Here is a 23,965-nt window from a genome sequence, read left to right on the forward strand (position 1 = left end):
AAACGTGTCCAAGTCTGATCCTGGATTGTGCAGGGATCGGAGGGCTGTGTGCAGTTGTGCTTTATTGAGAAGATTCTGCAAGTCAGGGAATAGGGCTGACACCTGCTGAGGGCATTTTGCTCCCTGGAACCACAGCATTAACCACACCTTAGCTATGGTGGACATCTATCATATTCACAGCTGTCCATCACCTTTTGAGTAGTTTTTTCCATATTTGGGGATATCTGCAGGTAATGAGTCCCATCTTCCCAGTATTAAAGTCAGAATTCAAATTTCCAGACTCCCTTGCAGCTAGGATTCACCATGTGATCTGGGCTCTGACTCTCTGATGTTCTCCCCCTCCACTTGAGGTTTGATTCAGAAATGGGTAGTAGGAAAATGTAGGCAGTGCCTGGAGCTTCCATTTCGGCCGACATGGATGACAGCAGAGGCCTCAGCTTTCAGAGGTGGTGGTGAGGTCTGGTTCCCAACTCAGAAGTGGCAGAGGTGGTGGCAGGAGGGTCTGCAGTAAAGTTGAGGTCCTGCTCTCCAGAGCCTGGTAGCAGCAGCCACAGTAATACCAGTTTCCCCCCCCTGGGATGATGCTACCACACAGTTTAGGGCATCATTCTGGAAACTTTACCTCAGTCCTTTTTCTCAGCCCTCCAAATGATTCTTTATTCTTCAGGGTAAGATCTCCTGTCTGTAATCCCCAGCAAGAGTGGATTCTGTTGTCAGCAACTGAGAATCCACCTGATGTGCTGGGTGAGCCAGGAACACCTGACTCTAAATCCATGCCTCAGTACCACGCTGCCATCTGAGCCATTTCTGCAGCACAGAATGTCTGCCTGGGCCTCATCCCCTATTTCCTTCTTAAGTCAGGTGCAGAGAGGGATGGAAGGCAAGTGCTCTTCTCTGACTCCCACCATCCCAGGAGCTTCTAACAGAACAAGAATGCTCTTCTTCATTGAAGTTTTATAACCAACACTTTGTGCAGGGCAGGTGTTCAGTAAATGTTTGATGAATGAATAGGCGAGTATACTATAAAATTATACCCAACTGGGTCCATAATCCAGACTTGCACTGTCTATCACGGTACCCACTAGCCAGACATGCTTACTGACCACTTAAAATGTGGCTAGTGCCACTGAGGGACTGAATTTTTATTTTATTTCAATTCATTTAAATTTTTTAATTCATACCTCATTTCATTTTTGGAAAACTTTCAGCTTGCTTAATTTGTGTTTGTAAATGTACTTTTTCAGCTATAAATTTTATGAAGGCTAAGTACAGATCAAATATCTCCAATGAAAATTGAGCACATGTTTGATACAAATCGAGATGTGCTGTAATTGTAAAATACACACCAGATTCCAAATACTTTATGAAAAAAGAATGTAAAATATGCTATTAATAAGTTTTACATTGGTTACATGTGGAAATTATAATATGCTGGATATATTAGGTTAAGCAAAATATATCATAACCTGACTTCACCTGTTTCTTTTTACATTTTTTGATGTGACTACTAGAAACTGTAGGCTTCACTATGTGGCTTTCACTGTATTCTGATGGACAGCTTGGATCTGACATTGGCATGAATGTCAGTCGCAGGCAGATGAGGTCCCAAGGACATGTGTTACCTCTGGGCACTGGAGCCTCTAACCTTGCAGACCTGGACACAACCTTTACTGTTCATTCTCCTCCCGGCTCTAAACACAACAGGTGGAAGTTTAGGCATGGGCTTCTGCAACATGCATAAGAGAAGTCACAAATTTGGTGTCTTTAGGGACCAGGGAGGTAACCTACTGGGGAAAGGGCTGGAGGTAAGGCCACAAGCAGTGACCAATTGCTCTATTTAAAGGCAATACACAAAGAAAACTCCCCAAGTGGATCATCTGTGTGCCATCTCTGCACAGGCCCATAAGACCAAAAGAGGCCCTTGGAGATCCTTGAACATGGTCCCTTCATCCCAAAGTAGAGACTGAAGCCAGAAGGGAAGAGCCAGGCTAATTAGCACTACAGTCAGGGCTGCCCACTAAGTGTCCCGATGCCCCCGGAACACGCCATCTCTTGGCTTTAGGTGCTGGCAAATGTGTGCCAATCAGGTTTGATTTGAGAAAGGAAAGATCTACCTTACAGGCATCAGGGAGCTTGCCACCTACCTCAAGATATCCAAGACTTCCTTTCCCTGCACTGTGAGCCCATTCTGACGGATTAAGGTGGGGGGCAGAAGGTAGTCCCTCCCATCCTAGAACCCCCCTTCCTCCATGGCTTTTTTTGGCCGCGTTGGGTCTTCGCTGCTGCGTGCGGGCTTTCTCTAGTTGCAGCGAGCAGGGGCTACTCTTCGTTGCGGTGCGCAGTTTTCTCACTGCGGTGGCTTCTCTTGTTGCAGAACACGGGCTCTAGGCGCACGGGCTTCAGAAGTTGTGGCATGCGGGCTCAGTAGTTGTGGCGCACAGGCTAGTTGCTCCGCGGCATGTGGGATCTTCCCAGACCGGGGATCGAACTCATGTCCCCTACGTGGGCAGGCAGATTCTTAACCACTGCGCCACCAGGGAAGGCCCTCCTTCATGGCTTTTATTTACAATTCCAAAAGACTTGAAACTCTTAAAGTGATTTGTTCCAGGGTAGGGAGTAACACAAAATAAAGATGACTCTCGCTGGCATGGAAAGCAAGGAAGAGACAATAGGAGAAAAGGGGAAAACTGTACCAGACTCCAGGGGAGAACGATCCTCTTAGTAGTTCAATCTTGAGCCAAATGAAGAGGGAGAAGGCCAAGGTACCAGCCTGGAGAGACTGGCAGCCCCCGATGCGGTGGGAGGACTAACAGAGAATGGATGGGGTTAGGGGAAGAGGGGAGGGTGAGAGGGCCCCACCCCGAAGGCTTGCTTCTAACAGAAAGGGAAGAGAACCTCCCTGATTTACCACGCTGGAAGCACAATCTACAAAATGCTTCTCTCCAGCCGACCCCCATCGGTACAATTTTACCACATAAAACCATTCATACCCACATTCAAATTTATCCATCTGAGCAAAACACAGCTAGTAACAAAGAAAGGCAGTTTTCATATTTTATTATACAATGTTGTCCATCATAGAAAAAGCTTTAAAATTTTTAATTAAATACAGAAGAAATTGTTAGTGTTGCCAGAGAGATCATTTGTCTGCCCTTGAAAAAATTAACAACACCTGTTTGCAAACAAAAGGCTTGCTTAAATTGAGTCAAATCCTTTGTTCTCTTTTCAGGACCCAGCCTACTGATTTATTTTCTATACAGTGTCTAACAGGCAGTAGGTGCTGAATAAAGAGTTGACTGAATGGGATGTTCTTTAATCCCTATTCTCTATTTCCTGACCCTAAAGTGGATCTTGACTCATGGGGTAAAATCCCCGCCCATCCATTCCTAGGGGAGACCGGTGCCTTTCAATAGCCTTTGATACTTAACCGTGGTTTAGAGACACTTACCTGAGGGAAATGACTGAGGATTTCAGAGAAAGAAAGAAACACACAAGGGCAGGTACAGCAAGTAGGTAGAGACAAAAAGATGCTAAGACAAAAAGATGCTAAGACATCTCATCTAAAAGAGAGACAGATTCAGGGATGGAGCCACTGCAGGGGCCAGCGACAGCAAAATGAAGTCAGAGAGACTTAAAACTCACACAGTTCAAGATAAAGAGATTAAAAGGTTAGACAACAATAATAATCTTGAAGTTTCTTTTCAGCTTTGATGTTTTATGACAGAGATAATGGCACAGAGAGAGGAAGACAAGGCAAGGATGGGAGGATAAAGAGACAAAGGAAGTCAAAGGAGACAGGTGGACAGCCAGCTATGACTGTCCATCTTTAGATCTGGCCTTGAACCCCTGTCCTGCTCTCACCTCACACCCAGCACGGTGGGCTCCTTGATGACTCAGCACCCCATGCTCACCGGGCTCCTACTGTAAGTCCAGTCACATCCCCGCCTTCCCCCACCTTAAGATCTCACTCTTTGTAAATCATTTCTCCTACATCCTCCATGATGGTTTCTCACCGCTCCAGCCCGTACTCAGCTCCCTCCCTTCCTAACTCCTAATGCAGGTGTAATTCATACCACATCCACATCCCCTAACCACAGGGCACGTGCTGCTGGTTTAGCGTTTGTCCTCAGCTCCTACGAGGGCATCTTGGTTCCCACAAGAGAACTGTGGTTTCCACAAGGCTCCAAACCCGACCTCATATATTCCAGGAGTCCCCATGATACCCAGTCCAGTGCCAGGTATCACTAAGTGCTCAGTGAATACTTGTGGACTAACCAGTCCCCAAGGAGTGCCAACAGGGCAGCCTAACAGTCCATTGGTCTATTAAATAGCTTCCCGGAGGCTGGCCACGCTGGGGCCATCTCCTGGGCTCCTGCGCCCCCTGCCGGCCAGGAAGGGATCTGCACGCAGGATGACGCGGGTCGAAAGGGTGGTCCTGACCCGAGGAGGCGTCTGGACTCGCGGTGGCCCCAGGCACCGTCCAAGGGTCCTGATGAGGTCGGTGGGCACAGCCAGGAACTGCAGCTGTTTTCTTCCTAGGTGTAGGGGTACATCCCGGTAGACAGAGCTCCACCCTGCCCCATAGCGGGGCTCTCAGAGCTTCTCATCCAGCTCCAGGCCCTGGTTCTCCTGGGCGACCCAGCAGACCCGGGGTGGGCTGCCGCTCTGCGTCCCCTTCAGGTAGTTCTGGATGACGGAGGCGCAGTCCAGCCGCTCCATGGTGGTCATGAGGTAGTGCAGCTCCTGTAGGCTGCCGTTCTGCTCCTCAAACAGCTCCAGGATGGCTGCCGCGGGGCTGCGCTGGCAGGACAGGAACCTGGCCGGGAGCGTGCGGGGAGGAGGTGAGGGGGAGGAGGGGCTCTGCAGGGAGATCCACCCCCTCCCCCAGCTCTGGTCCTCATCCTGCTCTTAAGTGCCTTCCAGGACACTCTGGGATGGTGGGAGGGCCCAGGACTTGAAATCGGAGATAGCCCTGGCTCAAAGCCTACTCCCCTCTAGGCCTCAGTTTGCTCTTCTTACACGAGGGCTTGGGTGAGAGGACCTCTAAGCTCGCTTCCAGCTCTGATGTTCTGTGTTCGCCTTCTCAACCCCCCACCCCCCGCCCAAACACACTCTCCCCTTCCCCCCATCCCAGGCCCCATCCTGCCCACCACTAAGGAAACAGTTGCTCCCAGGCAGGACCCTCCCCTGCTCAAAAACCTTCCAGAGTCTCTTTCACCTACTAACCGAGCCCCCTCCCCTGACTTTCTGGCTTACCCACCACTTGGCCTTGCCCTGTTTTTTCTGACCTCTTCTCTCTGCTCCCATCGCGCAGCTTCCTTCTCACCTTAAACACACCAGACCCACCACCTCCTCTGCTCCTCCCCCAAAACAGGAAGGTGGATCCCCTACTTCCCCAGCACCTGTTTCTGAAGCCCTCCTTCCCACCTCCCAGGTGGAGGAGACCATTCTGCATCCCTCAGTTCAGATTTCTGGTCATAGCTCCCACAAGTCTTTATTATTCTTTTTTATTTAATTGAGATATATAGTTGACCCTTGAACAACACCACTTTGAACTATGTGGGTCCACTTATATGTAGAGTTTTTCAACAGTAAATACTACACTGCTACATGGTCCCTGGTTGGTTGAATCTGTGGAGGCACAACCGTGGATATGGAGGGCCGACTATAAGTTATACTACGATTTTCGACTGCATGGAGGGTCACACCTCTAACTCCCACATTGTTCAGGGGTCAACTGTAATTGACATAAGTCTTCATTATTCTTGCTTCAGCCATTTCGTGTCTCTGTTTTCAACTTGCTATGCAATATGGGATACATACAGTAAGGTCAAAGGAGCACTTGCCTTGATTTTTTTTAAGCTCTCTGTATCCCTTACTAGAGGGTGACCTCCTTGGTTCTGGGACCATGTCTCATTCATCCTGTGTCCCAATGCTTAGCATAGTTTTTCCAGGACTTAGAAGGTGATTTTAAAGTCTACCCTATTTTCCAGATCCAGCTCTAGTCCCATCTCCTGGGCGAAGTCTTCCCTGACCACCCGTCATCCTCCGGGCGCTGAGGCTTAGCTCAGAATTGGTTTACTGATCTCTCTTGAGACCATGGCTGCGCTGTCCCCACTAGTGCCAGGCACTCAGCTACATGCTTTATACACATTATCCTATAGTCCGCCGTTCTGCCCCTCAGGGCACAGCATGTCAAGCACTCAGTATGTACCAATGACTTACATGTCAACCGATCCATTTTTGAATATTTATTGAACCAATATTTATGTATTGAACACCAGCCATGAGCCAGGCATCATTCTAGGTACCAAGAACAGTGATAAAATAGAAAGATGTCCAAAGCCTTCCTGTGGAGTCCCTTTCACTTCCCCTGCTCCTCTCCCCTGGCCTCTTCCTCTCTCACCTGCCGTTTCCTCTCCTCTTTGTAGCCATGAGAACGAGGACTGCTCGGCCCAAACCAATGAGATCATTGTCAATGAAATCAACCCTGTTCTGAGAAATAGGGTGGGGAGTAGCCGCTCCCTGACTTTGAAGTCACTCTTGTGAATGGTCCAGTCTCCAAGGGGTCCTGAGAACACCCATCCCAGTCCACCCTCCCCCACCCACCTGTGCACACCTCATCCCTCTTACCGGATTTTCATACCACAGAGCCCCAGGTGGGAGGCCAGTCGTCGCCAGTCATTGCCAGTGATGCTGTTTGGCTCCAACAACATCTGCAGCCGCTCGAAGAGCTCTGGGGGCAGCCTGAGGCAGGGGGAAAGGGTGGCCTTGGAGGCGAGGATCAAGAGACCCAGCCTGGTTCCACAGACACCTCAATGCCATGCTTGCCCTGCAAGCCCAGGGGCAGGAATCCCAAACATGCCCCGGGCAGCAGCTCAAGCAACCACCACCTCACCTGTTGCATGGGGGTGGCTGGGTCACAGCTGGTGGCGCTGTCCAGGATTCTTCCTCCGATGCCTGGAATCTGAGGATTTCCATGTACTTGGTCTCCAAGCCCTGAGCCAACAGAGGGGCAGGGAACACACTTAGGGATCATGGGACACCCCTCTGAACAAGAAGCTGGGGCACCCATCTCCATGCCTCGTGTCTCTCCTTCAGCCTGTCACCGGAGACACTTAACCAGGAGACACAGTCCCACCCCAATCAACACCCTCTACCCTCTGCTTCCCCAACCTCACAGCCTTCAGCCTTAAGTTTGCTCAGAGCTCTTTGGGACCTGGGACATGAAGACCAAACAAGGTACATCCTAAGACACCAGGAGAAGTCCTGGGTGGGGTCAAGGGCAGGGGAGGTCATCTAATAATAAAGACACTGAACTTGGGCATACATGCCCCCTTCCTCCATTCCTCCTCTCCTTGGTTCCTCCTCCCCAAGTGATACCCATAAGGGTATCTGCCTACTCTCCAGTAAGATGCCACATGGTTCCCCAAAGACTCTCCAATCCTGATTTCTTCATGTCTTCCCTCGGGAGAGTGGGAGCTCTGACTCCCATCCCACCTACTCAAGGCCCCCTTCCTGGGTCACTCTCCACCTGAAGATACACAGCACCATCTCTCAGATGTAGACAATCTGTCCAGAAAGAAACCACTTCTCTTTGATGCCCAAGTTCCTCCAGGTTGGAAGAAAGGGTTCATGTAGGGTTTGGTTCTTTTACCCGCCTGCTAGATTCATCCAGGGATAGACAGGAGAGTCAAAGATGGAGGGTAACTTGGAGGCCAGGCAGTCCCTGCCCCTGGAAGAATGCCCTCCTCACTTGCTTGGTTATGTGATTAGAGCCATACTTCCTAGGCCCCAGACCCTCGCCCACTTTGCCCAGGACTCCCCCAGGGCCTGCCCTTCCTCTGCCCCTCAGCTCCAACTCACATCCTGGAAGGTGTGCATGGTGACAATGATCTCATTGGTCAGTGCTGAGCAGTCCTTGTTCTCATTGGCTACAAAGAGGAGACGTAGCAGGTGAGAGAGGAAAAGGCCCAGGAGAAGACAGCAGGAGAGCAAAAGGGACTCCAATGTAAGGCTTTGGAAATCTGAAGCAGCTGCGTAGCCCCCCATCTTTCTCTCTGCAGAGATCTGCTGCGGCCCCTAACCTTTAGAGAGGGTCTGCAGGCATGGCCGAATGAGGAGCTGTAGGGCTCCAGGGTGACCAGGAGGGGAGAGGAGAGGGCAGGAGGTAGACACGGGGCCCCTGGGCTACCTGCTTTTCTCCGGAAGCAGAAGGAGCGGAAGGGGCACTTTCCATGCCAGATGTGCAGATGGGGAACCAGCTGGCAACTGCTGTCGTCCACGTTCTCCCAACCTGGGGAGGGGGCAGAGAGACAGAGGGCCTCAAGAGGGGAGACTTCCACAAGGGCTTAAGGAGGTCACCCTGTGGCAGGCACTGTGCAGGGCGCTGAGGGGAGGGATGGGGAGGGAGCAAAGGCAGGAGGGTGACTCAAGTGGATGGGAGACCCCAGAGCCTGGGTGGGGACCCTGGGAGCGGTCCTACTTCTACCGGCACACAGACTCCTCCCCCCACCTCTCCACCCTCCCCTTCACCCCCCTCCCTCCCATCCATTAGCCCAGATGCAGCCACGCATGCGCCCCTGTCCGACACCCCACAAACACCCTTAGCCACCCTGTCAATTCCCGCAGCCGACCCACAAACGAACGAGGGAAGAGAAGACTGGGCCTCCCCCTCCGACACCAGCCCCATCCAGGTGGGACAAGAGAAGCCCCTCGCTCTCTCCCTGCCCCTGCTAGTGCAACGCCTCTCCTCTCACCACCCACCTGACTCGGCTGGCCTCCCACGGAAGGACCGGGGCTCCGTGGGCAGCAGAGGGAGGAAGTGGGAAAGCCGGGGTCTCCAAGAGGCAGCAGCAAGAGCCAGAGGGCCCCCTTGAAGCTGCTGCCTGCCCAGGAATCTCAAAAAGAAACTCAACGCCCCAGGTTTCCACCACAGGGGAGGCGCAGACCCTTCCCTCCAACGGGCTCCCCGACGCGCCATGCCTGGCCCTGTCCCCCTCACCCTCGGAGATGTATTTGAGTTTCAGGTACTGGTCCCCTCGGGCCCCGGTGAAGTCGAAGAGCTGGCAGGGCCCACGCAGGCGCCCGCCGTGCGGCTGCTCATTGGTCACAGCCCACCGCAGGGCACAGGGCGTGTTGTTGAGGAAGTAGACGCGCAGCTGCAGGTGAGACTGCCCGGCGGCCAGCGGCGAGCAGAACACGGCCAGCTGCAGCCATTTCCGGGCTTCCCGGTGCACAGCTGCCTCCAGCACACAGGTGTAGAGGCTGCGGGGAGAGACGGTGGCAGGGACCGTGCACAGTGGGGCAAGGGAGGCTGGGAGACCAGCCCACCTTCCCCCGGGCTCCCACCGCACCAGGGGCCTCTGTGTGGGCTCCCAGGTGAGGAGAACATTCCAGGGCATGTAGGGAAGAACTAGGGCGGAGGGGTGAGCTAGGGGGAAGGAACGTGAGTCATGGCACAGCGACTGTCACTGGGTCCGGAGAAGAGCCAGCGTGGGAAAGAAGGACGCTGGGCTCAGGGCCACCCTGCATCACCCTGCTCTGGTCAGTGGGTGGCAAGGAGACTGGGAGGCAGAGGGACCTAAGACCCTAGAGAGACATAGCTAAGGACAGGCGTGCCATAGGCTAGAGTCTCAGAGAACTGGAGGGGCAAAGTGCCCTAGACAGCTTGGGGACAGTCCTGAACTGGGGCACAGGGAAGAGACAGACAATTTTAGAGACAGAGGTGGAGATGGGACAGACCCCATCTAGACACAGGACCAGGGTTGGGCCAGACCTAGACAGGCAGAGGGACCACGGTGGGACACACGGTCCTGGATGGGGTTGGAGCAAGATAAGCTGCCACAGGCACCAGGACAGAGGGACTGGGGAAGGACAGGGGGACACGGGGTTTGCAGGCCTTCTTGAACAGATAAAGGGGCAGTCCCCTACTGAGAGGTGAGGGTCAGGCAGACAGAGAAAGGGGGCAGGAAGTACAGGCTGCCGGGCTGGTGCCTACCTGAAGTGGGAGAGGTGGATGCGACATTCATCCCGGGAGATGTGGTCTCCCGGCCGCCCCAGCGGCTTCCAGGCCTTGGCATCCAGCAGGGTCGTGTTGCTGCTGTAGGTACGGGCCTGACTGGGCTGCTGGGCACAGTGCTTGAAGGTGAGGGTGCAGGGCTTCAGGAAGGAGGCCCCATGGGGACCACACGCCACCACGGGGCTCACCAGCCCCTGGGCTCGGGACAGCGACGGGGCGTCTGACAGATCCCACACCAGGATCAGTGCCACCCGCTCCTGGCGGCCCACAGACACAGCACCTGGGGAGGGGGAGAGCTGAGATGGGCCCAGCAGGCAGGCACAGCCCTGCGGCAGAGGAGGCCAGGCCAGAGTGGGAGGGGAGGTGGGGCGGGAGCCCAGGAGCGGGCGTGCAGCAGGGCACGTGGAGAGGCAGTGCGGAAGGAGAACAAGGTGACTGTGACTGACTTGGGACGTGACCCTGAGCAAGTCGCCCCCTCCTCCAAGGGCTGCTGCCAGCTCACTCAGGGCCTTGTGTGAATTTGCAAAAGGTGCTCTTCCTCCAGACATTTTACTTCCCTTTATGGGAGAATCGTCATAACACACTGTTCACTAAAACAAGGCCCTTTACCTCCACCTGCCACAAAACTGTCATAAAAAATATGTAATGTATCCATCTTTGGAGTCAAAAACGTCATACTAAATATAGAAGCAATTTTCAAAATTATGAAGATGTCTCTGAATGGTGCTCCCTTGGAGTTGGTGCCCTTGTCCAATGGGCAATGTGAACAACCGTACACTAAGAAGGAAGCCGGGTGCCGTTACCTGGCGGGATGAGCAGGGAAATGCCCGTATCCTGGAGCATCAGGCAGCCACCGCGGTGGTCCACCTCTCGAGCCGAAAACACCAACAGCTTGTGCATCAGCTGTCGGATGACAGTCTGGCCTTGGGTGGGTGTGTGCAATTCCTGGTAGAAGGCGGCCATCTCCTGCAGCGAGGCCGGGGGTGCCTCCCCGGAGGACTCACTTTCAGGTAGGGGAGTGGGATGGGACGCTGGCTCCTCTTGGCTTTCCAGCTTCCAGCAGGCGCCCAGCAGCCGGCGGGGGCAGCGCCATTGAAGGCACTGGGCCAGAAGGACAGCACTTGCCACTGGAACCCCCACCAGCAGTAGGAACTGGGCGAGTTGGAAGGAACCCTCATAGGAGCACATCCGCCTGGTCACTTGATGCTGCCAGTTCCCCTGCACCCCTGTGTCAGCCGAGGCCAAGGGCCTGGGGGAAAAGGAGGTCAGTGTCAGGTAAGCCTTTTCAAGGTCGTGGAGGCTAAGACTTGACTTCTAAGCGGCTGCAATGAGGGATCAAATTGTCTTCATCCCAGTGCACCCATGCACCTCGGTCAGATCAATTTCTTTAACAGAAATTAAAGAAATTAATTTCTTTAGTAATTTCTCTCCCTCTCTCCCTTCCTTAAGAAACTGCCAGGCTCCCCATGACCTAGTACATCAAATTTCTCTCTCATGAGACAGAAAGAGCTTGGGTTTGGAGTTAGAGAATGTGGGTTCAAATGTCACCTTGGTCACTGCCTGAGTGAGCTTGTCCTATTGTTTAATGTGCTTCAGTTTCCTCATCTGTCAAAACAGCTCCCTTGATCTACATGGGCTGACATAGGAAAATCTTAAAGTAGAAAAGCAAGTCACAAAGAGCAAGAAATCCTCTGATCTCATTAATGTAAACAACAAGACTATATACAACTGTAGCTACCTATTTATGGGTGTATAGATGTAAATGATAGAGAAAGGTCTGGAGCAGTGCTCTGTAATAAAACTATAACGTGAGCCACAGATGTGGCTTTCTTTGTAAACTTTCTAGGGGCCACATTAAAAAAGTAAAAAGAGGAGCTTCCCTGGTGGCTCAGTGGTTGAGAGTCCGCCTGCCGATGCAGGGGACATGGGTTCGTGCCCCGGTCTGGGAAGATCCCACATGCCGCAGAGCGGCTGGGCCCGTGAGCCATGGCCGCTGAGCCTGCGCGTCCGGAGCCTGTGCTCCGCGGGAGAGGCCGCAACAGTGAGAGGCCCGCGTACCGCAAAAAAAAAAAAAAAAAAAAAAAGTAAAAAGAAACAGGAGAAATTCATTTTGATAATATATTTTATGTTACCCAATATATTCAAAATATTATCATGTCAACAGGTAATCAATATAAAATTACTGGAATATTTCACATTCTGTTTTCTTACTAAGTCTTCGAAATCCATGTGTACTTTACACTCACAGCACATCGCCATTGGGATTCTCTTTACTTCAAGGACTCAGTAGCCACGTGTACTAGTGATTCCTGCCTTGGACGTGCAGGTCCGGGAGGACACACCCCAAACTATTGCCATTGGTCATTACTGAAAGATGAAAAATTAGGGGACTGGAAGGTATGAAAGAGGACATTCTATTTTCTTAAACTCTTTTTTCTGTACTCTTTGAATCCCCCCACCAAGCGTGTCTGTATATTAACTTTGTAATTCTTTTTAAAAACGAATAAAAGTGAAAAAAAAAAAAAACCCCAGCCTCTCAGAGTGATGGTGAAGATGGCATGAGATCATGTGGAAATCATTCTGTAGATGATAAAACCCTGTCCAAATATGTTTGTTTATTTATGCCCCTCCTTTTGCCAGAAAAGTTGGAGCGTAGTTCACAGGGATATGTAAAATACAAGAGTAACAAAAGTTAAAAGTGGAAGCAAAAAGAGAAAGAAAACCAAAGGTGGGGGCCTCCAGTGAGGCTCACCCAGTTCCCAGCATCACACTGGGGCCTTCCAGCAACTTTCCCGTGAAGATGTCAGCTCTTCCTCAGGCCCTCTGGGATCCACTGCCTCCCCCTCCTACTTTCCCTCTTCCTCCCTTAATTTCCAATATCCCCACCCTCGGGCAAGACCAGGCTCCTCACAGCTCATTAATTCTAGCCTCTGGCCTTTGGTCCTGCTGTTCTCTGTTTCATGCTCTCCTCACCTGCCTCATCTACCTGCCTGGACCCCTCCTGCTCGGGAGTAACTGCCACCCACCGTCCCGGCCCCCATTCACCAGCCCGTGACAGTCTCGCCCTCTGAAATCTCTCACTGCTGCCTCCCACCATACTAAGTAACTCTTTTTTTTTTTTTTTTTTTTTTTTGCGGTACGAGGGCCTCTCACTGTTGTGGCCTCTCCCGTTGCAGAGCGCAGGCTCCGGACACACAGGCTCAGCGGCCATGGCTCACGGGCCCAGCCGCTCCGCGGCATGTGGGATCTTCCCGGACCGGGGCACGAACCCGTGTCCCCTGCATCGGCAGGCGGACTCTCAACCACTGCACCACCAGGGAAGCCCCTAAGTAACTCTTGACCATATGCTGTCACGTGTGGCTTTCCCACTCAAATGAACAATTTCTGAGCACCAGCTGTGGACCAGGAACTGTGGGAAGTTCAGTCCTGCCAACAATGATGTCTTATTCGGCTCTCACGGAGCTTCTGAGGGCATGGGGTTCATTTACTCCGAGGCTGAGTTCTGTGAGACACCATATCCTCCTTCAAAGTCCCCAGGGTTCCCATGGTTGATTCACTAGGATCTGCACTAGTGAATCATCCCTTCACTTATGCCACCCACCAGGAGCTGAGGCTTTGCCCCACACCCCTTGGTCCTTCCTTGCCCAACTTCTTCCTTCCTTCTCAGGACCCATGAAACCTAAGCCCCCTTCCCATCTCCCCCGCCAATCCCCAACAGGGGTCACAGCTCCTCTGTATCATCAGGATGGAGCACTGAGGCGGGATCTCTTTCCCCCATGTCCTCATTGAAAATGTAGATGAGAAGGGAAGGCGTGGCATTGCTCCCTTGGCCTTAGCATGCAACCCTGCAGACCGTGCCCCTGGCTGGGGACACAAGTGAAGTAAGTGAGCCGGTGACGCCTGAATCTGGTGGGGAGGGGGGTCGGAGCCGCAGACTTCCCTTTACGTCCCATCCAATCCTTTCGGTCCTTCCATAGTAAAGACAATTGGAATTATAACTGTAGTAATAATAGCTAACGTTCACGGAGATTTGCTGAGCCAGTGTGTTAAAGCGCTCTGCGTGGCCTAGCTCATTTGATCCTCACAGCAACTTTATGAGCTAGCTTTTATTTTTATCTCCATTTCCCAGATAAGGAAACCAAGTTTTCTCCCCCAGGGAGGACAGAGGGTAGATTATTAAGCTGCAACTGAAAGCAGAAGGGAAGAATGAGCAAAGATGACAAGAGCTTCCAGAAACACTCCCTTTCTCTCCCTGCCCCTTCTTTTTCCCCAGGGTCTCTTCATTTCCACTTCTAGAGGAAATGAAGTTGGAAGAGAAAGAAACAAAAATAAATACAAGGAAAAATAAACATAAGGAACTAAAGGCACATCCTTGGTGCTACAACGAGTGATGCTTCCCCCCACCCCCTGCCCACCAAGGCACCAGCTGCAGGGGACGGGCTACCTATTGGGAAAGAAAGGAGGGGCTTGCCCTATTTCTACAGCAACAACCTTTCCAGGGCTTCCAAAGACCAGAGTCCAAATCCCCTCCACCCCATTGGGTGGCCAGAAGAGTTCCCTTGCCCAACCTTCCAATCTGGAGGGCCTCTCACAGGGGCCCATTCATTACCTAGCCAGAAGCAGGTTAACTCCTCCCCCAGCTCAGCCCCCTTCTCCCAGGCTGACAGCTCTCCAGGCTGCGTTGGCCCTCACTCCATTCTCCCCTTTGCCCCAGGAAGGGGAAGGGTCCCAAATCTATTAGCACAGCAACTAGGTAAATGCCAACGGAAGCCTCCCAACCCCATGGCTGACCCTTTATTACCCAGGCCTCTGGTTTGTCTTGCCCCAGACCCTTGATCATGCTGGGTAGCACTTCCCCAAGATGAGGGTCTTTTAGGATGCTGCCATCACTTGTCCCTAGGGAGTTGCCTCCTCCAGCACAAGGATCCAGGCTCCTGCTGCAAAGCTCTGCTCATATCCTTTAAGGAAACTCTCAACCCTTCTCCCACGTCACTGGTTCTTATTGTGTCTACTCCTTGAAAGATCTCCAGTTACTGAAGTACATAAAAGGTACCAGGATGCATGCGTCCAAACCTAAGTCATGGGCAGCATTCATGAGCATAGTTTATATTTCCATAGTGCCTCCCCTTGGTCCTCACACCCACTGGGCAGTGGCCGTCTCCCAAGCCCCTTCCACCTCTCCTCCTCCAGCACAGGGTCTCCACACTCCGCCAGGCCCAGTTCAGCTGGGCCTGGCTCCTCCCCTGAGCCCCAGGTGGCCCCATCGCAACACTCACCCCACCCCCAGCTGCCCCAGAGGGTGTTCACATTACCGTGTAGGTGCTCCCAGAGGCTGCCGGCTTGTCCAGGAACAGTAGTTCCTTCTCTGAGAAACAGAGAGGTCAGCCAGACCCCGTCGCCAAGCCAGCAGGCAAGTGCAGGTGGGCGGGGAGTCCAGGCAGGAGTGACCTGGCACTTCCGTTTCCCGGCAAAGTCCTGCCTCTCAGCTGCCCTAAGGAGGGGTGGGGAGTCTGTCCCTGTCTATTGGCAAAGTCCAGCCAAGGTGAGGGAGGATCGCAGGAGTCAGTGGACTAGGTCTAGGACTAGGTCTAGGACTAGGTCTAGGACTAGTAGTCTAGGTCTGGAAGGGAGGGGACAGAGGGAGACAACCTGGGTACAGGTGAGACCTCTCTAGAGTGCCCTCTGCTGGTCAGTGGCTGTCCCCCACCAGAGACTTAAAACGGAACAAGGTAAGAGGAACCCTAACCAGGGCTCCTCAAACTGTAACGTGCACGAACCGCCTGAGCGACCTTGTTAGAATGCAGGTTCTGATCCCGTTGGTCTGGGGCGGGGCCTAAGGTTCTACATCTTAGAAGCCCCCAGGTGATGCCATCGCGGCCTGTCCGGGGGGCTTAGACAATACCTAGTTCTACATCCTTCCTGCACAGATATGACCCACAGCTGCTGGCGGCACTGGGGCACAGCCATATCTGCTCCCTACCCGGTGCCCTTTCCACTGCCCACAGGGATGCTGCCACTTGGGGGAGAGTTGAACTTCAGGCCGTTTGCCAGCCTGGTCCTTCCTTTGACACTCTGCCCCTGGAATGAAAGCTCCCTGTGCAGAAGGATGTTTTTTCAGCCATTTGCTCTGTATCCTTAGCTCTCAGTACAGCCCGATCCAAAGTAGGTGTTCAATAAAGACTCGAATGAATGAATGGGCCAGCTGAGAGAAAAGGGGAGGCATTTTGAATCCAGACTGCCAACACTGAAACCAGTGACCCACCTGCTGGCTGTGCAATCATAGGCTAGTTTCTCAACCCCTCTGAGCCTCACTCCCCTTGTCTATCAAATACACATAATAATATTTACTTTGCGAGGGATAATGATGGTCATTACTGAGCTAATAAATACAAAGTGCACACCGCGAAATGGTTACTCAGCAAGTGGTAACTTGTCCCTGTGCTCTGGCCTCCTGCAGCGGAGGTCACTCCTCCAGGCCCGAAGTGATCGTCTACCATGGAAAATAAGTAACTGCTGCTGCTTTCGTCTTAGTTAATGATTCTCTAGCCTCTTGTCCCGGACTGCACCCCCTTCCCCTGGGCTGCCTTCCCCAGGAGGAGGGGATAAACACCTCCCAGGGGTGCCCAGGTCTGCAACGTGGAAAGATGGGGCAAAGGAGTGGTGGAGAGCAGCCAGCCTGGGGAGAGGACCTCATGTCTAAAGGACAAGCAAGGAAGAGGTGCTCAGAACTTTGACAGGAATGAAGAGCAGACGTGTTGGACTTTGCTGGACAAAGCTCTGTCTGAGTCACACAGGAGGTTGGCTGCCTTTTCCCCTGAGTCATGAGGTTCTAGGGGTTTGTGAAACAACTGTCAAGCTCAGCTCCAAGCCAACTAGCAGACAATAGCTAGGGGCTGTGTCCATGTCTCATGAGATCATTTCTGAAGCTGGTGCTTGCCTCACTGGGGACAGCCCCAGTTACAGCCCCAGTTCCGGGGAAATCTGAGGGTCCCCACCACCGCCACGGACACAAAGCTGGTTCATGGGATGCAGTGACTACAGGCATGAGTAGCCTGGCAGCCTGGGGCTCAGCCGTCGCAAGAGGTCCGGGTCTCACAGCACCGACACCTCAACAGTTCTATCAAGGGGACTTCTCCAGAGGCCGGGTCTAGCAGACCAGGGCCTGCCCTGCTGAGACGAACGCTTCCGGGCCATGCAGGCAGCAGCCTGGACTCCCCAGCCAGTGTCACCACCCTTGTCACTGGAGAAGGGCAGGCCAGCTAGGAGCCCCCCTCCACCCTCCTCCCATCCCCAAGCCTCCTCTGCCCTCCACACATCTTATATCCCCGGCACTCCGTCTGCGAGGTATGCTGCCTGAGGTAAGGCGAACACAGGCCTGGGAATAAATAAAGGGGCGCCAGGAGTGGGGAGGACAGGAAAAAGGGAAGGGGGGTCGGGGGGACCTCCAACACTGGGTAGAAAAGTAGAAAACACAGACACAGAGACACAGGAAGGCAGAAGGTGAAGAAATGGACGGTGAAAAGCAGAGAAAGAGAAATAGAAAGACGCAGAGGCAGACAGGGTGGTTCTCCCTGTCTCCAGAACCTCCAGGACATGTTCATGGACCCTTGACAGGAAAGGATGGAGTAGGCACTCACTCCGGACACTGACAATAACCACATTTTTTTTCCTTCTAATCCTGTCAATCATGGGGTGGAGGCTGAAATATCACGGGCGAATGAGAAGCATGGTATTGGGTGGGGGCCTTGGTTGGAGGAGGGTCTGTGCATCATCCCACATGCAAAGGACATGCAAAGCTACATGCAAATGAGTATGGCAGTGTTTTAATCAAAGACCAAGCGGTGGTTTCCTTGAGAAGTCAGGCCACAAAAAAATCTGGGTGGTTGTGTTTGTGGCCCCGACCCTCTGGAAGCAGAGGGATGGAGGGGGAACCTCCCCCAGCTCCTGAGGGGAAGATGAGAACTTTGGAGAAAGGAATCTACAGTGTCACTCGGCTGAGTTTGCATTTGGGCGGGAGCTCGGGCAGGGTGGGCCCCTGGGGTTTGCTGGTCTGGTATAGCGAGATAAGCCCGGGGCAGTTGGGCAGGCCTGTTCTGGACTAGAAAAGACCCCCAAGGATCTCCGGCTCCTGCCTTCCAAATGTGGTTCTTCCAGGTTGGTTATGTCAGCTTGGTTGAGTTCAGTCTGAGACACTGTCCCCATCGAGGGACTGCTATGTACCTGGCCAGGTGCCACCCACTGAGAGAGGCAGAAAAGACGGGCCTACCTGGACCTGAGATCAGGAGCCAGACACACGCTGGGGGAGAGGAGTCCTTCACTGAGAAGCAGTTATCAATACTAGACAGTACACTCTCAGTGCCAAATAAGCAGTGTGGAGAAAGGAAGTCCATGGAGGGTGGAAAAGGGGGAAGGCAGTGTGGGCTCAGAGGAGGAGGGTGTTTGCTCACCCAGTGGGGCTTCTATGAAACATAAAGAGAAAGACACACAGGCAGACAGGGTGGTTCTCCCTGTCTCCAGCACCTCCAGGACATGTTCATGGACACTTGACAGGAAAGGATGGTGTAGGCAGTCACTCCGGACACTGAGAATAACCACATTTTTTTTCCCTTCTAATCCTGTCAATCATAGGGAGGAGGCCCAGGACAGGCCTATGAGGGGCCCAGGCCAGGGAAGAGTGGCAGGTAGGAGGAGACAGACGGGCAGACACGGGGAAAGGACTAGGAGAAGGCCACCGTCAGTGTGTTCTCTCCCTCCCCAGGCTGTACCTCCTCAAGGAGAATGTGGCCTCAAGGGGCCGCCTTTGTGGCCCTGCCCCTCCTGGGGCCCACCCTGGTCTGGCTGCTCACCCATCATTGGATGTCTGGTTGGTGTGACAGCCTGAGAAAGCTGCCCTGGTGCCCATCCCACAGAGTCTTGTTGCTGGTGTGGACAGCCATCTACTCTATCACGGGGTGAGTGTCTGATTCTCATGCCCTGGGGTGGGAACAAGTCTCCTATCCCTGAACTGCTGCCGTACACTGACCTCTAAAGGGATGGTACCTCATCTTGCCTCTTCTGGGGTGTCCCCTCTGTGCCTGCCTCGGGTTCCAACCCCTCCCTCTTCCTCTACCCTCTCCCAGTATCCCCATCCCTTCCCCTACCTCTCCACCCCCGGCCCTCAAATGATGCCTAGACCCACTTACCCCGATTTCAGCCCATAAGGATTCCCTCTTGGTAACCAAAAGGCCCTAAGCCAGAGGGCTTTCTCCTTTTACCACAGAACACCCTCCTCTGAGCGTTTCTGCCACCATCTCTTCACAGATATGCCTCCTACCTTGTGTGGAAGGACCTGGGAGGGGGCTTTGGGCGACCCCTGGCCCTGCCTCTCGGCCTCTATGCTGTGCAGCTCGCCATCAGCTGGACTGTCCTGATTCTCTTGTTCACAGCCCACACCCCCGGTCTGGTAAGGCGCCAGTGCTCAGCAGTGGAATAGGGTAGGGGAAGATGAGGCCACCAGGCCCCAGAAGCTGATAGCACAGCAGGTCAATCAGGTGTGGGCAGGTAACGGTTGGGCAGACTTCTCTGAGCTTCCGTGGCATGCACAGAGCGCTGGGAACTTGGCTCGCTAGGTCCAGGGTGCTGCAGAAAGGTCGAGGGCCGGTTCCCAGGGCAGCCTGCCTGACCGCCCTGCCCCTGCCCAGGCCCTGCTGCACCTGCTGCTGCTCTTCGGGCTGGTGGTGAGCACGGCACTGATCTGGCACCCCATCAACAAGCTGGCTTCCCTGCTCCTGCTGCCCTACCTGGCCTGGCTCACCGTGGTTTCTTCCATCACCTATCGCCTGTGGAGGGACAGCCTTTGTCCAGAACACCAGCCCCAGCCCACATGGGAGAAGAGTGACTGAGGCAGGGGAGAGGAGAGAGGGCCAGGGTGGGGATAGAGGAGACCTCAGGCAGGGCTGTGGAGCTAGGGTGGGGACGGGGGAGGGGGGAGGGGGGAGGGCTTGATGAGTTCCTGAAGGTGACTCGCTCCAATGTGGCCACTGTCCTGGGTCCCCTGGTGCCACTTTCCGTTAGGATTCAGAGACATGGGAAAGGAGGGAAACTTATTTCACACTTAATATAAAATAATAAATTCTGTATTAATAAGAATTAATTTAGTAGTATCAATAAATAAAATCCTAACTATCTTTGAGGGTATGATGTGAAATGTATACTTGAGTGTATGAGGTCCAGGGCTGCAGGGTGGGAATAGACGTGTCTGTACATCTGTGTGCATGTGCACATGTGAATGAAGGTGTGAGCGCATGTGTGGGAAGAGTGGGCACACCATTTCCGCTCACATGCCCTCACATACCTGACCCCAAAATTTAGGACTCGGATTTTTTTTAACAGATTTTTTTTTTGGTCACACTGCAAGGCTTGTGGGATCTTAGTTCCCCAACCAGGGATCGAACCCTAGGCCCCTGGCACAGAAAGTGGCAAGTCCTAACCACTAGACCTCCAGGGAATTCCCAGGACTTAAATTTTTAATTACCTGAAAAGTAAAGTGTTTTTGAAAAGTTACAGAAAATCAAAACCAAAAAGTAGATAAAGTAAAAAGGATACCAATTATACTTGTCAAGCTATATATTATATTGATTATATATTTTGTATTATGTATCATATATAAATATAAATATATATTATGTATCACATATAAAATATTATATAGTCTACAGTATATTAATTTTATTTAATTAATTTATTTTAATTACTATATTATATTAATTTCACTAATAACAGTATCATAGTATATATTATGGTTCTATGATATATTATACATTATATTTGTCGTATTAAGACCTTCTGTCATTATCTCTGATAAGATTATAGATCTTTTTTATTTTTGTTTTCATATACTCATACTATTAGTTTTTTACATCAATTAATTATTATTGTAATAAGAAAAAATGTTGAAAAAGGAGAGCTGTAAGCCTCGGTGCTGGCTGGTGAATTCAGAAGGAGCTTCTCATCCAGCCTTCTCTCTTACTTCTCTTTCTAAACTTTCTTATTGGCTTTTTTAATTTTCCTCGCTTCCCTCCTCTTGTTTTCCTCTCCTCTTGTCTGAAAGCCCTGATGGTGGCAAGAAGTGACTGCCCCGGGGCTGGCTCCCCAAATCTTAAACAAGGCCAGCTGGAAGACCCAGGCGCCTTGCGGAAGGAGCTTTTAAAAATACCAGCCAGACTCTCTAGGGAGGGGCTTGGGCATCAGTGTTTTTAAAACTGCCAGGAACCCCTCATGCGCAACCCACTTGAGAAACACTGCTGAGGGCGTCCCAGAGCCATCTGGGAGCTTATTAAAAATGCGTATTCCTCGGGCCTCACCCGAGACCTAGGAATCAGAACTTCGGGGGTGGGCTCCAGGCATTTTTAGATTTAACAAGCTCCCAGCACTTCAGTCAGCTGCTCGCTGAAATCTCAGCGCTCCAGGCATCGATGGTCTTTCAGGGCCTTTTTTGCTTTGACAACCTTTGGTTCTGTGAGCTGAGCTCTGGGTCTGGAACCAAGGACCACACAGCGGGAACAGACAGAGGACATCATCATTTGAGAAGGAGACTGGCTGTTCCTGGAGCTCACCAAGCGAGGACAAGCGAGAAGGAATCTGCAATCTCCCCGCCTCCACTAAGGGTGTGTTCTGCCCAACTGGGCACATCGGTCCCCGGCGTTCCTGGAGGGCACACACAGTGTCCCACCCACCTCTGTGTCCCCAGCTCCAGAGCAGCACAGAGAAGGTGTTCATACATCTATGTTGATTGGTTGATTGAATAAATGAACACATGATCCCATTAAAAGACAATGCTGACCAGCACCCCACCAACACCTACACCCCACTCTGGACCAATTGAAAAAGCCTCTCTCTTGGGGGAGGGAAAGGCATTAATAGTTGTTGAAATTTCTCAGGTGGTTCTAATGTGCGGGCAGATTGAGAACAGCTGCCGTGGGGCGTTGCTTCTCAAAGGGCGGCCCAGTGATCTCCTGGGGCCCTTGTGGATGGCCTGGACTCCAGCCTGGCTCCAGACTCACGGAATCAGATCAACTTGAGGAATGCGGGCCATAAGGTACGGTGGTTTGCAGTTCCAGCCTTGGAGACAGACCGACTTGGGCTCGGATATTGACCCTGTCAGTAACTGGTAACTGGGTACAACTTACTTCACTGTGCTTCATTTTCCTCATCTGTAAAATGGGGACCTCAGAGAATTTGGGGTAAGAGCACAGAGGAGGTGCTCAATAAATGTTAGCTGTCCTAGGAGGGGACCCCGGGAGGCCACCAGTTTAATGAGCACCCATGGTTCTGATTCACACTGCAATGGGGACCCACCCTGCTCTGAGACCCCGGAAGTACTTCCCAGACTTCCTAAGGGCCGGGACAGTAAGTGACTTTCCCCGCAAGTCTGTGGGCCAGCCTGACCAGTGTTACACACACAAAATGATGGGCTCTTTTTCTTACACATTGACGTGGATTTTGACTTCCCCTCAATCAGATTTTTTAAAGCTTTCAGTTAAATTGATAACTCCATTGATCCAGGTAACTGTTTTAAATTTATACATGTAATCTGTAAATACTGATCGAGGACAGGCTCGGGAGCCACACTGCATGGGTCCTTATCCTAGTTCCACTTACACAAGTCTACACCCAGAAGTATTTGCATTGTCATTACCATCACCATCTCACGTAGGCATTGCAGATACTTGCTACCACATTTTATTCATGTTGCCAACTAATTCTAGAAATTAAACTGGCCCTCTGAGAGGATGCACCATGCCTGTCACGTGACTGTGACCTCCGCAGGGCAAGCTGATACCACAAGTCCAGGGGTCCAGATGCCTCTAGTTTTGGATATTGGCCCTAGAAGGAAGCTTGATTTGGGCAGTGTCCCAAGCCCTGGGATAGCATGACTGCCCGGTACAGCTTCCTGGCTTTGTGCAAAAACAGCTGGAAAGGGCAGGATCTCCAACCCCAAACTCATAACCTCTGACCCCAAAGTCATCCTTAAAATCCCCCTCAGCCCCAGCTCCTTGGTTCCTGAGTGGGAGCCTCTAATCCTCCAGCCTCCCCACCTGCCTGGCCCCTTGCCCTTCCTCTACCCCGCCTCCCAGTTCTGAGCCCGGTCTGGAGCACACACTGCCCTCGGCCCCTCCTCTCCTGTTACCTAGAGTTGTGCCCAAATCGAATGGGAGCTGCCTTCTCTCTTTGCCAGATGTGTCCCGGGATTCCACCATCCAAATCACGTGTGTGTGCTCTGTGTCCTTGGGCAGTGTTTTTCCATTTGCCTCTGAGTGGGCACCTGGTGTCTGAATATGATTCACTCGGTGGGTAGGGGAGAGGCAAGGCCTTCACCAGTGTCTGGAGAGGCGGGGAGCAGCTCCAGGTGAAAAAACAACCCCAGGAGGCAGTGTGATGTCTCATTCTACTGTATCCTAGTTCCCTCTCTTCTCCCCTGATCCCTTCATTCTTCTTCCTTTTGCCAATGTCTGCAGAATGGGGATACATAGGGGCAGGTGAGGTGGGGCAGAACGGTAGGTGTATGTCCAGTGGATAAACGTCGGTCGGCTGGGCTGGGAGGCGGGCAGAGTGCAGGAAGTGTTTTCTCTGTGCATCTCTGGTCCCTCCTACCTACGGGCAGGTAGAGGTGATGCCCTAGTGGAGGCGTAACTGTCAGGCCCGGGCCAGGGCTCCAAAGTCTTGCTTCCCTTGTGGTGGCCACCATCGATTCTATTTCCTGGGGTTTCCCTGCACTCCAAGCCCAGTTTCAGAGTCTTCCCAGAGATCCCTTTTCCCGTTGTTCCAGAAAACAAGCACAAGACCCTTTTGTTTTAAAGATTTATTGCTGATCCTCGTCAGTGACGAACTAGTTACCCATCCAAACAAAGCCTGACTTTGGGGGGATCCACTTCCATCCTCAAGCAGAGTCCACCGAGGCCCCTC

The 23,965-nt window shown here is 52.4% G+C and overlaps 2 protein-coding genes across 2 annotated transcripts; one reads left to right on the forward strand and one right to left on the reverse strand.

Moving 5' to 3' along the window:
• Positions 1–4,593: 4,593 nt before the first annotated feature.
• Positions 4,594–15,402, reverse strand: UNC5CL (unc-5 family C-terminal like). The gene is made up of 9 exons (XM_030871116.3): positions 15,334–15,402; positions 10,825–11,270; positions 10,001–10,301; positions 9,005–9,267; positions 8,195–8,296; positions 7,867–7,934; positions 6,899–6,999; positions 6,634–6,747; positions 4,594–4,816 (listed from the first exon to the last, which is right to left on the reverse strand). The coding sequence occupies exons 2-9, from the start codon at positions 11,207–11,209 to the stop codon at positions 4,594–4,596; spliced, it is 1,557 nt and encodes a 518-aa protein (XP_030726976.1). The 5' UTR covers positions 11,210–11,270; positions 15,334–15,402.
• Positions 15,403–18,799: 3,397 nt separating this feature from the next.
• Positions 18,800–19,902, forward strand: TSPO2 (translocator protein 2). Its single transcript, XM_030871115.2, has 3 exons — positions 18,800–18,972; positions 19,322–19,463; positions 19,702–19,902. Exons 1-3 carry the CDS (start codon positions 18,800–18,802, stop codon positions 19,900–19,902), a joined length of 516 nt encoding a protein of 171 aa, XP_030726975.1.
• Positions 19,903–23,965: the final 4,063 nt, after the last annotated feature.

This window comes from Globicephala melas, chromosome 11 (genome assembly GCF_963455315.2).
Source record: "Globicephala melas chromosome 11, mGloMel1.2, whole genome shotgun sequence".
Lineage (NCBI taxonomy): Eukaryota > Metazoa > Chordata > Mammalia > Artiodactyla > Delphinidae > Globicephala > Globicephala melas.

Excerpts from the sequence above, each read along its gene's own strand:
- TSPO2 (XM_030871115.2), top strand. The coding sequence starts at position 18,800 with ATGTGGCCTCAAGGGGCCGCCTTTGTGGCCCTGCCCCTCCTGGGGCCC. Across the intron at positions 18,973-19,321 it reads GCCATCTACTCTATCACGGG|ATATGCCTCCTACCTTGTGT; the intron begins GTGAGTGTCTGA and ends ATCTCTTCACAG. Across the intron at positions 19,464-19,701 it reads CAGCCCACACCCCCGGTCTG|GCCCTGCTGCACCTGCTGCT; the intron begins GTAAGGCGCCAG and ends GCCCCTGCCCAG.
- UNC5CL (XM_030871116.3), bottom strand. The coding sequence starts at position 11,209 with ATGTGCTCCTATGAGGGTTCCTTCCAACTCGCCCAGTTCCTACTGCTG. Across the intron at positions 8,297-9,004 it reads ACTCAAATACATCTCCGAGG|GTTGGGAGAACGTGGACGAC; the intron begins GTGAGGGGGACA and ends CCCCCTCCCCAG. Across the intron at positions 7,935-8,194 it reads CTGCTTCCGGAGAAAAGCAG|CCAATGAGAACAAGGACTGC; the intron begins GTAGCCCAGGGG and ends TCCTCTTTGTAG.